The 13,207-nt window shown below is 55.5% G+C and overlaps 1 protein-coding gene across 4 annotated transcripts in view; it reads left to right on the top strand.

Annotated features, from left to right (window-relative positions):
* The window catches only part of UNC5B (unc-5 netrin receptor B), a 36,208-nt gene that overhangs the window by 16,322 nt on the left and 6,679 nt on the right, over window positions 1-13,207 (top strand). For 2 of the 4 annotated variants that reach the window (XM_083844399.1, XM_083844397.1), the window contains exons 2-8: window positions 6,353-6,574; window positions 8,504-8,647; window positions 9,908-10,011; window positions 10,861-11,041; window positions 11,196-11,363; window positions 11,548-11,712; window positions 12,690-12,722. In XM_083844399.1, the coding sequence (XP_083700525.1) occupies window positions 6,353-6,574; window positions 8,504-8,647; window positions 9,908-10,011; window positions 10,861-11,041; window positions 11,196-11,363; window positions 11,548-11,712; window positions 12,690-12,722 (1,017 nt within the window). The remainder of the gene's footprint in view (window positions 1-6,352; window positions 6,575-8,503; window positions 8,648-9,907; window positions 10,012-10,860; window positions 11,042-11,195; window positions 11,364-11,547; window positions 11,713-12,689; window positions 12,723-13,207) is intronic. The other 2 variants (XM_083844398.1, XM_083844400.1) reach the window with 1 other exon arrangement.

Genomic DNA, 13,207 nt, shown 5'->3' with positions numbered 1-13,207 from the left:
ACCCGTGGCACAAGAGGACGAGGCTGGGGGGCTTTTTTCCCCTCTTTCCATCATTTTTTTTTTGCTCCTTGGCATGCATCAGCCTTCGTCCCCTGTCTCTGAGGACCTTTTTGGGTCACCTTTGGAGGAGGCTGGTGGCGGAGGCTGCAGGAGCCCGGAGCCCGGGTTGCAAGTGGGGGCAGGACAAAGGGAGGAAAGAGAAATTCGGCACCGGGGGAGTGGGGAGAAGAAAAGGTGGAAGGATTGCCAGGGCTGGCTTTGTGCAGCCAGCCTCCGCAGACAAATTGGGGAAGGAACAGTCAAAAGGTGGAAATTGCTGGTGGTGAGAAAGGAAGGAGCAGGCTCTGGGGTCCCGTAGGCTTTAAGCACCCCTCTGGTTTGGTCCCAAACATCATCAGGTTTTTTTGCTTTATTTTTTAAAGACTTAGTGCGAAACAACTGGAGATAACCTCCGGGAGGAGCAGAGCTGGAGGCTGGGAGCCGCTCCCCTACCTGCACCTTGCAGCAGGGATTAAAGTTCAGCAGCGAGGGGATGGGGAATCCTCGGCCCTGAGCGAGCCCTGCTGAGGGCTTTCTTCTGGAACAGGGGCAGGGCTGGCATCGAAGGGGAGAGCGAAGTCTTAATATTTCATATTCTGCATCAGGGATTATTTCTTTTTATTTTTTTTCCCTCCAATCTCTTTCTATCCCTGCTCTCTCCCTCCCCCCTTTTTTCCTTCTGTTTGTCCCACATTGTCCCAGTGAAATGAGAAGGGAAGAAAAGGGCAGAGAAAGGACAAAAGCAGAATATTTCCATCCTCTGTTAATGCTTTTTTTCTTGATCAGGGCAACAAATCTGAAAGATTAAGGGCAACTTTAAAGGCCATTTAATAAAGGGGTCTTAACCAGCTGCTCTTTGACATTGCTCCCCCATTTGAATTTCTAGTTATTTTGGGGCATTGAATGAGCTGTTTTTTCCTTTTTTTTTTTTTTTTCAGTAGGTTTTGTGTTTTTCCACCAGCAGCCTCACGCCAAGGGAGCAGCCTTCCAGGAGGCTTTGGCTTCCCAGGGCTTTTGGGGAGCTGCTGGGGAGGAGAGGGCGGGTGCCAAAAAAAAAGGCACAACCAAGCAAAGTGAGCTCCTTCTTCTCCCTTTGCACCGCTCCTCCAGCTGCCGAAACTCCTTGCTGTGCCTTGTTGGGCTGCTGCCATCCCTTCCCAGCTGGGGATTGGGATGCTCCAAGGGCAAAGCCCTGTGCCCTGTGCGTTCCCATGCTGGCCCCAGGAGGGTTTATGTGAAGCTGGGGCGTCCCGTGGTGAATAACCAGGCTGGCAGCAGAGCATCCTTCTCCTCCTGCTTCTCCTCCTGGAGGAACACCTCGTGTCCCAGGTAGTTTCACAGTGCTGATTTTTTTAAATTGCTTTGTTGTTTTGTTTTTTTTTCCTCTCTTTTTTTTTTTTTTTTGCATGCCCTAAGCAAACACGTTTGCCTCCGCATTTGCATGTCGAGAAAACCCATTGCAAAACGCCTGCCTCCGAATTGCCAGGCTCGAGTTGGAGCGCTGGGGAATTTACATTTTTAAATATGGATGTAATTTGTGTGAACAGGAAATCGCTTCCTGCCTGCAACTTGACTTCTCTGGGAGCTGGCATTTGGAAACTGCCTGGAGAGGAGACCTGTTGTGTGCGTGCCCACCGTGGTCCTTCCGAGGAGAGCTTTCATCCTGCCCTTGATTCACCGCATCTCGAATTGATAATTCATGATTCTCTGGACTTTCTGGCATCAGTCGGGACAACAAGTCCCTCTTCATTCCCTGTTTTCCTTTCCCTTCTCTCTTTCCTCGCTAAAATTATTATTCTTTGCACAACAGGAAGGCAGTGCATGCCATACATGTGAATAACCAGCGTATTGCCACGTTATCTGCTGCTGGCTTTTTTCCTTCTCCGAGCCAAAGCAAATAAAGTCCGTATAATTATTATATCCATTAAAAATAATGTCGCAGCTCTGTAAACAGAGCAGGTTGCACGAGGGGAGCGCGACAGTGGCATTAAAATAGCACAAAGCCAAGTGTCTGGGCCCCAATGAGAACCAATGTAGATGAAATTTGGCGATAGTTTTCAAACATAACCCTGAAGGAAACGTGCGAAATAGCACAAAAGACTCGAGCACAATAGAGTGTAACGGGGATTTGCTACATAATTCCTCCTTTTTTCCTTCTCCTTGGTTATTTCTGGGGAGGTGCGAGGCATCACAGGAAGCTGTCTCTGAGCTCACAGCGAGGGAAGTTTTGGGCACAGCCTCATTATCATCATCTGGGGATGGAGGTTTTGGGATTCCCATGCCTCGGGACCCTTGTAGCAGGGCTGTTTGGGTATGGAGGCTGCCTCAGCATGGGGATGCTCTCGTGGGATTTCCCCTAAAGGGGACCCTTTGCCAGAGCACAACCCATGAATTTTGCAAAAAAAAGGAGACGATTTTTGGTTGGAGAGGTGGTTTTCGTTCGATAAGGCTGTTGCATGCAAAGCAGGCCTGGTGCCGCCTGGCTCTTCCGTCCCACTCTTTTTCAGCCCAGACTTTGCTTTCTCTGATTTTTCCCTCCCCTCCCTGCTTCCACATCCAGTCCTGTTTAATAAAGGTGCACAGCGCAGGCGTCCGTCTGCAGGCTTTTAATTTCGCTGGGAGAGGAATCTGCTTATTTTCTCCAAGGGTGTAATTAGGGCTGGCTGGGAGCACCCCCTCATTACTGCGCCCTCTGTAATTACAACATTTGCCTGCTGCGGGGAGCCGGCCGGTCTGGGGAGCTGCGCCGAAACGCTGGGGGCAGAGATGTCCCATGTCCCCTGTCCTGGGGCGCTGGCTGAAATAGAGGAGGGGAGGTGATGGGACGAAGCTGCCAAGCCCTGCTGCTCCGTGCTGGGGGGCACCGGTGTGTTGCCCCTGCTGGGTCCCCAGGGCTTGGATCTGCTGGTTTTGGGGGCAGCAAATGTCAGCCAAAAGGTGCAGAGCCGAGCACCCTGGCCATGGGTTGGATGCAATCGTGCCTCAAGTGTTGGGATTTCACGGGTTTGGGAGGAGTGTTGGACACCACGGGGATGTGGACAAGAGGTCGGGTGCCCGTGTTCCTTCTTTTTCCCTTCCCAAACCCTCCTTACCCAGATCTCCCCCTCATGTGCCCCCAGCCTTGTATCCCGCTGGGGTCTCCTGCTCCGATTTGGGCTCCATCCCGTGGCAGGAGAGGTTAATGAGGTTAACGCAGGCTGCTGAGCTAACGAGCTCAGAGCTTTGCATCAGCACCTTGCAGGCGAGGGCTGTGAGGTCCTCATGGGATGTGGTGGCAGCCCCGCTGCACCCTCCCCGCCTTGCTTGCCTCCGCTCGCCGCGGTTTGCGTCAGCCCCTGGTGATGCCAGAGGGTTTTTGGCTTTGCCTTCGGGACCATGCTGGTGTGCGTGCGGTGAGCAGGGTGTTCGGGGGGAGAGGGCGCCTTTTTGGAGAAGTTCAGCTGCTTTTTGCTGAGCCCATAATTGTCCCAGGAGGGCTTTCTGCGATGAGAAGCCCTTGGGAGCGGGCACTGCCCACCAGGCAGCCAGCCCGTGGCTCTGTATCTACCGCCATCACCTTTCAAATCCTTTTGCTGTTACTTCATTTAAGCCTCAGGACGCCCCCATGAGCCAGGCACCCCTGTTTAGATGGAGAAACCCAACAAAAACCCAGGCTCCCAGCTCCATGCTTAATTTTAGCATCGTGTCCCTGCCACGCCGTGCGCCGGGGGTGACGCCTGGCCCCGGTGGTGGGCATCGGGCTTTGCTGCCACTAATGCTCCTGTAATCTCCCAAATATTTGCAGGGATAACCATTGCAGGAGAGAGGATTTTAACGCTTTCCTGCGGAGGTTCTCCCAGCTCAGGGGAATTGCTTTCTGGCCTCTCCATCCCTCGTGCCGTGCCTTTGGGGTGGTGGGAGGGAGTTGGTGCTGGCTTGGTGCCTCGCTGTGCGAGGTGCCGCTGGGGTCGGCGATCTTCTCGCATCGAGAGCGCTGGCTGCCAACATCTGCACGTAACTCCCCCGGGAGCAGATGCTGCGGATCATCCGGCTCAAGCCCGCGGGATTAAAACGTGTGATGAGGGAACGGGGGAGAGGAGGCCGGAGAGAAGTCAGCGCCTATTCTCCCCTCCTCCCTTTTCCAGCTCACCGCTCCTCCTCCACTTGGCATCAGGGCTTGGTCCCTCCTCCTTCTCCTCCTCCTCCTCAAATCACTCGGTGCTCCTGGGTGCGACCCAAATGATGCAGAGCACCATACCCAGGCTGCCCCTGAGCATCCTACAGCGGTGTTAGCATCCCAGGATTTCTCAGGATGCAACAGGTGTCAAACGACTCGGGGAAACGTGAACGCAGCACTTAGGGGACGGCATGGCTTTGTCTTGCTCCTCACCTCCCTGGCTATCCCCGGGGACACAGGGAGCCCTTGTGGGCGTCCGTCGAGCCCTTACAAGCTCTCCAGGGCCTCTTTTCAGAGTGGGGTCAGGGAGACATGAGGACCCTGTTTACAGAAGCCTCATGACTTTTTATTGCCCCCCAGAAAGCCTCTGGATTGCCCAACGTGGCAGAAAATGCCAAGCGGCACCTTGGGGTGTGTGTCATGTCCCATGGGCTTTTCTCCTCCTCGCCCTGGCTTTCCTCTCCTTTCTCTGTGACTTTTCTCCCCTTTCTGGGCTGTTTTCATCCTGATTTTTTGCTGAGAGGAGGTTTGCAGCAGCAGGTGCAAGGATTTAGCAGGAAATCCTCGCTGTGATGAAGGTGCTTGTGTCTGCCAGTGGGTACCGGTTCCTGGAACCACTTCAAGCCACTGTCCCTTTGGGAAATACCGAGCGGCTTGGGGAAAAAAGCACCTGCTTTTCACCCACTAAAACTCACATAGCCTCAAGTGCCTGCATCCCCACCCTCTGAGTGCACATGGTTCGTGATTGTTTGCTGCACAGAAGGTCCTGATGTGCTCTGTAGCCTTTAGGAAACGGGTACGGTGCTCAAGTGGTGGCTCAAGCATGCCACATAGCTGAGCCATGGGTCCTGAGCTTTGTAGGATGTTGGGATGGCGATAATCTGGGAATTCTGCCCCAAAAAAGGGAGGTGGGAGACAAGCGCCCACCCAGAGTGAAGGGAAGGCAGCAGGTGGGAACCCCCAAAAGCCAGGCAGGAGCCCTCGGGGGTGCCGGGGGAGCCACCCTGGCACCACAGTGGTGATGTTTGGAGGATGCTCTGCACACATCCCCAGCCACCAAGCCCTGGATCTGGCTCTGCAGGATGTGCACACACTGCAGGAGCGTAGTGTGACTGAGGAGAGGTTTTCACACAAGCCCTTGAGTTGAGTTTTGTTGGCTGCCTCTCTTGCCAGCCCTGTGGATTAACTCCTGCCTGCCCCCTTTGCCAGGAAATTTAGGTTTATGGCACCAGAACGGTTTACAAGAAAAAAAAAAAAGTGCAATGGCAGCTTCGCAGATGCAAAATTGAGTTGTAAATGGGGAAAAAAGAGGTGGTGTTTGCTGCTCTGATATAGTGCCTCCTTGATGCCCTGCATCCTGTGCAAGTGGTGGGGTGCCGAGAAAATCACAGCCCGGCGAGCGAAATTGGGGAGGGAATGGCCGGAGAGGTGGGGAAGAGACAAGGAGACAGGAATTAGCCTCGAGTTTAATTCATTGTTTCCAAAAGAGCAGTTAATGGATTATGACGAATGTCCTACTGCTCTCCCGTAGCGCTGCGTTAAATGGAAATGGAAAGTCAATTTTCCTAAATGGATTTTAAACGACTGACCTCGCGTGGTTTTTTTTCCCCTCGCTCGCTGGTTTTTGCTCGGGAGGCAGTTTGGGCACCTCCGTTCCTTGGCACGTGCGGCTTCCTCCTCCTCCTGCTGCCATCTCACGCGGCTTCCCAGGCTCTCCGAGCCCCCTTGCCAAAGGGCGACGAAGGGAGTGGGCTTGTTTTTGCCACACCAGCTCTTGGAGATGTTCTCACAGGCTGATGATGCTGTTTGCTGCAGTGCCTGGCGCTGGGAATTAGAGCTGCAGGAGAGGAGAGCAGGCTCCTTAACTCTTTGGGGTGTAAGGAAAAGCCTCGCTGTGCAACCTAAAAGCTTGCCAGGTGCCCACAAACAGCAGGTTAAGCAATAACACCCTGATGTGCGTGCGCCCCGCTGCATCCGCGTGGTTTTTATCTGGCCGGTGATGTTTGGGGTCGGCAGGGTACCCAGGCAGGATGCTCCCCACCTAGCAGAGATCTGCTTTCCCCTGGGGAGCCTCCAGCCCGCTTGTGCTGCTCTGAGCATCCTCGGGGAGGTGCTGGGGTGCGATGGGTCTGACTGCCCCGTGTGCTTGCCCTGCAGGGCTGGAGTACAGCGACGTGCTGCCCGACTCCTTCCCCTCAGCCCCGGCGGAGACGCTGCCCCACTTCCTGCTGGAGCCGCAGGACGCCTACATCGTGAAGAACAAGCCCGTGGAGCTCGTCTGCAGGGCCAACCCCGCCACCCAGATCTACTTCAAGTGCAACGGGGAGTGGGTCAACCAGAATGACCACGTCACCAAGGAAGACCTGGACGAGGTCACGGGTGAGCGCAAGCACCCCAGCACCCTTCCTGCCTGCCCGCCCCCTCTTTTTCCAGGTTTTCCTGCCCTTTTTTCTCCCCTCAGGGCTCTCTGACCGGTGGGGCTGTGGGCCAGGAGCTGGGTAGGTGTTTGGGATCTGTCCTGGGGCTGGAGGATGCCTCCTGCTCCTCCTCCTCCCATCCCCACAGCCCGATGTCTCTCACCCCAAATGGCACCGCTCTTTTATGGGACAGTAACAGGCTGACTTGCTGTCCTCTGACCTCACCCAAGAGACTTTCTCAATCTCCTTCCTCCTTCCCAGGTTTCTTTTTTCCACTGCACCTCCATGCTGGGGATTATTCTCCTCCAGCAGACCTCTTTCCCATTCGTTTTAGCATTCCCAGGGGGCCGCAGCCCCACGAAGTAACTTTAATACATTTCCCACCTCCTTGGTCCACGCACAACTTTTTTCTCTTATCATCTGTGAGCCTTAAGAGAGGAGCTGCCCCTCTGGACCAGGGGTGGAGGCACCATGAACATGATGCCCCCATCCCACGCTGCTGTCCCTGCACAGAAGCAGTTCCCTGGGGAACTTGAGGGCTGGCGGTTAGCCCCGCTGTGCTGTCTTCTCCCCATGGGGAGGTGCTTTTTGGGGGCACGGCTAGCCACAGGGGTCTTTGGGGTAGCAGCACGAGGATGATGAGGTTTAGGGCATGCGGGAAGCTGCTGCCTTGCAGCAGTACCTCTGGTGTTGGATGGCGAAGCACTGCTGGAGGGCAAAGCCGGTGCCCGGTGGTGACCGAGCCGCTCTCCAAGGGGCCGTTTATTTATAACATCTTCAAGGCAAAGGAGCAGGGGCTTAGGGGAAGAGCATTGAGGAGTAAAACATGCTGGAGAAACCAGCTTCAAGGGAGCATGCGGGCAGTTTGGGGAGAAAAACACGTGTTCTTCATCCAGATTTCAAAGCTGCTGCTGCTGCTACCGGTGAAAAACCTGACAGTAACTTCAGTGCAGAGGTGATGCCATGCGTGTAAAAAATACGCAGGCTCGGGCACATGTGCCCAGCAGCTACCCTGAGGAAAGGAGCTGGAACCAAAGCGGTTTGCTGCTCTGAAAATCTGCATTTGCAGTGTGCTGTCGGAGGGAAAGCTGCTGCAAGGGGCACGGGGGGAGATGGCCACAGAGCGGTGGCAGATGAGCGTGGTTAGATGTCCGCGGCTTTTCAGCATCTTTGATTAAAACCTTGGTAAAATGGACCCTTAAAAAAAATATTAACTTTTAAGATGACGTGTCTTGAACGAAGCAGGCTCTGTAGGGCTCTGACTGCATCTGATCCGAAGCTTTTCATGCGGAAGAAAGCAAAAATAGGCCAAGTCAGAGAGGATAACTCAGCCGGATGAGTAGGGACCGTTTGGAAAAGCAGCCGTGTTTGGATGCGTGTAAGCCGTTTAAGTAGTCACTCTGTGATTCATAAGCTCATCCTACAATTTTGGGGGTAGGGCATCTTCACTTGCAGTGCTTACAGAGGCAGCAGAGCCCCGGCAGGTTCCCTCTCCGCTTTTCCTTATGCTGTTGGCTGGGGCTTTCAGACAAGACGAGAGGTTTTGGAACACCTCTTTGGAGGTCTGGGTCTTTCTGAGAGCCCCGATTCTTCCAAGAGCACTTGGCCTGATGCCTTTTTCTTTTTTTTCTTTTTTTGTTTTTTCCCTTAATAGTGGCAAAATAAGTGATATTTCCTTGGTGCATGTCTGTCAGGAAGGTGGCAGGGAGACAGTAATTGCTCCTCACAGCGCTGGGAGCGAGCTAAGGAAATTACAGCCAAGGAGCGTGCAGCCACATCACGAGGGGTCGATGCTTCATGGAAACCTCATCATCCTCAGATGGTTTCCAAAGCCCTGGGGACCGTGTCCTGGATGCTTTGGTGTCACCTCTGTCCCTCTGTCCCCTCGCAGGGCTGCTGGTGCGGGAGGTGCAGATCGAGGTCTCCCGGCAGCAGGTGGAGGAGCTCTTCGGCCTAGAGGACTACTGGTGCCAGTGCGTGGCCTGGAGCTCGGCGGGCACCACCAAGAGCCGCAGGGCGTACGTCCGCATCGCGTGTAAGTGCCCGGTCCGTGCGGTGGGCACCATCCCTCCTGCCTGGGCGAGGGGCTGTGGCACCGGCTGGGTTAATGCTGCTTCACCCATCCGCCTGCTCAGCTCTTCCTGGTGCTTTATTATGGGTAATAACCCGGTGGTTAGCACCTTGTGCCGTTTCCCTGAATCAGCGGCTCTGCATCCCCGGAGTCCCCGCTGTCATCTGTCACTTCTCTAAGCCACTGTTTGTGGGTGTCAGCCTGATTAAGGGTGAGTTAATCAGGCTGTTACCCGGCTCAACTTGCTCTCGGAGCAAATGAGATGGCAAAGCTATAGGGGAACAGCCAGGCTTCCCGAGTGGTAAACAGATTTCGCTGTTAGAGGGCTAATACTCCGGCGTGCTATCCAAAACGGAGGTGGCTGGTGAATCAGCTACGTTGCTGACGTCCCCGGAGGATTTAGTCTCAACAAGGAAAATGTTACCCAGCACAGGGCTGGCCACCAAGGAAACCCTTTTTTCCCCAAGCTGGCCCCAGCTGAGCGTAGCTCAGATGAGATGAAGCAGTTTAAGACATCTCCTGTGTCTCCAGCATCCTGTGGCAGGAGCTCCCTGAGCGTGGCACTCTCTGCCATGCCATAAATCAGCCTCTTTCCCTAATGCTGTCCATGCAGTTCCTGCTAACAAGCTTTTCAGCTTCACGCCCTTCCAGTTCCTTTGTACCTGGTCATTTGGATCAAAGCCTTATGTGTGGCACTGCCTAACATCCCGGTGCCAAGTCCTGCTGGAAATATGATGAGTTAAATCCCTTAAAATGAGGCTTGCATCATGGGCTGGACGCAGAGCGTGGCCTGTATTTAGGGTGTACTAACAGCCGGTGTGGGCAAGGTGTAGGATCACAGTGCTGGTGTCCCCTGGAAGGCGCAGGGGTGGGCAGCTCCCGAATTCGTGGTGCCCTGCGCCAGCAGGAGCCCCAGCTTTTGGGTGCCAGAGCGGAGGATTGCAGCACCACCTAGTGATGCAGGGGGGCTCCTGCTCCTCCCAGAGCCCTGAAACCTGGGAAATTGCTTCGGTGCGTGCATGGGAGCCCCGCAGTCATGCAAATCCCACTGCCCCCCTCCAACAAAGTGTCCCAAATGCACTTTGGGAAGTTGGCAATTTGGCCCCATCCTCCCAGGCTGTGTTTCCCTGCGTGTGCGCACTGATGCTCTCCCCCTCCGAGGTTTTGTGGGTGCCCTGTTTCTGCCACGTGCCGGTAACTGCTGGGTTTCCCCCTCTCCTCCAGACCTGCGGAAGAACTTTGACCAGGAGCCGCTGGGCAAGGAGGTGCCGCTGGAGCATGAGGTGCTGCTGCAGTGCCGGCCCCCCGAGGGGGTGCCGCAGGCGGAGGTGAGTGCACAGCCTGGAGAAAACCCACAAGGGAAGCCCAAAAAATGGAGAGATCTGGGGAGAGATGAGCCAGGTCCTTGCAGATGGCTTGCAGCTGTGCATTGAGACTGCCAGCTCTCGTTATTCAGCAGGGTTGATTATTTGGGGTGGTGGGTCTGTTGTTCTGGCTTCGAACAATGCACATAACCTCAGCACCCACTCAGCCCATTTCTCCCTTGCCCCCTGGCATGCTGGTAACCCATTAGAGGCCAGCTCTCACGGAGAGGAGGAGGCACCCAGTGGCTTCTCTGAGAAGCCACAGCCTTGGCCAACACAGCAATGAAGGTGAGGAGGTCTTTGGAGCTGATCCAGGGGGGTTTGCTCTCTCCATCAAGCCCCCCCAATCTGCTGTTTGTCCTTGCTCGTGCCCACGTGGTGATGTTATCGGCTCACACCTATCCCAACTGGCCTCATTAAGCACAGCCCAGAAACTAATGGGCAGCCCTGCAACTGAGTGCTGCACCCCGCACTGCCACCCATCGATGGTGCAACTCGTCCGGGGTCAACCAGCCCCAGGAAGTCCATGGAAGTGGCCGTGCAACACGAGCAAAGAGCTGCTGGACTTGGCACGCTCTTTGTGCCCACGCAGACCTCTTGTGCCCTGTTGGCACCAAGGGATTTCAGCAAGTGTTGAAGCAGCTGGGTCCTGGCTTAATTTTGGGCCCTTTGGTGACCATCCTGGTGGGGGAAGCATGTGGGATGGGCATTTCCACTACACCTACGATGTGCTTTTCCTGGCCAAGTTCCTGCTCAGCTTAATCACCATCCTCCCCCACGTCCTCCCCCCATCCCGCCCTTTCCGCTTGCCAGGTGGAGTGGCTGAGGAACGAGGACGTCATCGATCCCACCCAGGACACCAACTTCCTCATCACCATCGACCACAACCTCATCATCAAGCAGGCCCGCCTCCTGGACACTGCCAATTACACCTGCATGGCCAAGAACATCGTGGCCAAGCGCCGGAGCACCACGGCTGCCGTCATTGTCTACGGTACTGACCCTCGCTATCGGGAAGGGGCAGTGTCTGCGACCCAGGGGGGTGAACCATTATTTTAGTTCCGTCTGCACCTTCCCTGCTGGGCTCTGTTGGTGTCGTCGCAGTGGCTTTGGGTGCCCCGTGTTGACGTGTCCCTCTCCTCCTGCAGTGAACGGGGGCTGGTCAACCTGGTCCGAGTGGTCTCCGTGCAACAACCGCTGCGGCCGGGGCTGGCAGAAGCGCACACGGACGTGCACCAACCCCGCACCGCTCAACGGCGGCTCCTTCTGCGATGGGCAGCCCTTCCAGAAAATAACCTGCACCACCCTCTGCCCAGGTAAGGGGCACTTCAGAAACCCGAGGTCCAACCCCCGGCTTCCACGGTCCCACCGTGCTCCTGCTCCCCAAGGAGAGGGGCTCAGGAGCGGGCACCTTTCCACTGCTGGAGACGCTTGTTCCCCAGCCGGGGGGGGCTGTACCAAAGCGTCCCCAGCCCGGTGTCTGTGTTTGGTGGCCCGCAGTGGATGGCGCATGGACGGAGTGGAGCAAGTGGTCGGCCTGCAGCACCGAGTGCACCCACTGGCGCAGCCGCGAGTGCGCTGCCCCGGCCCCCCGCAACGGCGGCAAGGACTGCAGCGGCGTGCTGCTCGACTCCAAAAACTGCACCGATGGGCTCTGCCTGCACAGTGAGTGTCCGGGGAAGCTGAGGGGACAGGGGACAGTGGCCCCGAGTGGTTGGTGGCCCGGAGAGGATGGTGGCCATGCTCCTCTTGCTTCTGTGGTCCCCCCCGGTGCGCGGGAAGGAGACATCAGTTTTGGTTGCAGCAAGGCTGTTGGCTTCAGAAAGTGGTGATGGGCTCAGAGGGGGAGGATCAGTGTGTAAAAATGGCAAAAAAATGGAAAGTCTTGTGTTGAAGGTCTCCAGGGTGGTGGGGTTGAGGGGTGTCTCAGCTTTCCATGACCATGGAGGTGCTCAGCACCTTCCTGAAGCAAGGCTTGGTGGTGGTTGTGCAGGGCCCCAGAAAAGTTTTCTTAGCATTTTTTAAAAATTCACTCACATTTTTAAAAATTTATTAATTTAAAGCTAGTTCTCGGCCGGTGCAAAGAAAGGTTTGGGGGATTTCTGGTGCCCGGTGTGGGACCTCACTGTCCCACTGAGCCTTCTGAAACCGTGCTAGGTTTGGGGTCTGCTGAAACCATGCTGATTGTTGTCAGCGGGGGCAGTCCAGCTGGTTTTCTCAACCCCGCTGAGAAAATGTCAGTGCTCAGTAGGAGCTCTGAAGCAGCAGCTAGCTTCTAGGTTTTTAGGGAAAAAAAAACCACTACCAGTGCGCCCTGCACTCCAAGCGGCGCACCGAAGGCTGATGCTGCCACCTGCTGCTGCATGACACCAATTTTCCCTTTCTTTATCCCCAAAAGCCTCCTGCTCCAGCATCCATATTAGAGTAGGGGCTTGGGGCACGTGTCCCAGGACACGAACTGTGGCCGCTTCCCTCTTGGAGAGCTCAGCAGTGGGGTCAGTGAAGGCGCAGAGGCAGCAGAGCTACCCGCAGAGCTCCCCGTGCCCCCAAGCACCGCCCAGCTGCGCCTGCGTTTTGCATCATTTCACCCCGCCATCATACCATCGTCACCTTTTCTTTTCTAACTTTGTTTCTCCTAACAGATAAAAGAGTTCTAAGCGAACCCAAAAGCCACCGTAAGTGCTCATTTCATGGCCATTTTATTTCTTCGCGCTGCATCGCGTCTGTTTCGTTCTGTTTCCCCCATGGCAGGGCTCCGGGGAAGGACAGGGAGGGAAGGGGGAGCAACTAAAAACCTACCCCAAAATTTTTATGTGTGTTAAATCACGTGCCATGCTTTACACCTTGCTTTCGCACCCCTGCTCCTGTCCCCCCTGTTGCTGCTGGCTGCATGCAGTTCTTGGGTACGGCACGAGGCGTCCAGTGTCGCTCCACCAAAGGTGCTCCAGGCGTCATCACCCTAGCCAAGGGCACCCTTCCTGATGCTCCCCATGCTCCCAGCTCCAGGGTTTCTGGTTTTGGCATCCAGATGGGGTGATGTAAGGATGAGGAGAGCCTCCTGCTTGCTTGGCAGAAACAGGGGGGCTTGGAGTAGCTCGTGCTGTAGGGTGGTGCAAGTTCTCCGTCTGGATAAAAACCTCCCGGAAACAAAACAGATCTG

Source organism: Anser anser (assembly GCF_964211835.1).
Source record: "Anser anser genome assembly, chromosome: 7".
In the NCBI taxonomy this organism is placed as follows: Eukaryota; Metazoa; Chordata; class Aves; order Anseriformes; family Anatidae; genus Anser; species Anser anser.
The sequence above is the reverse complement of the archived record's forward strand: the minus strand, read 5'-3'. Positions and strand labels throughout refer to the sequence as shown.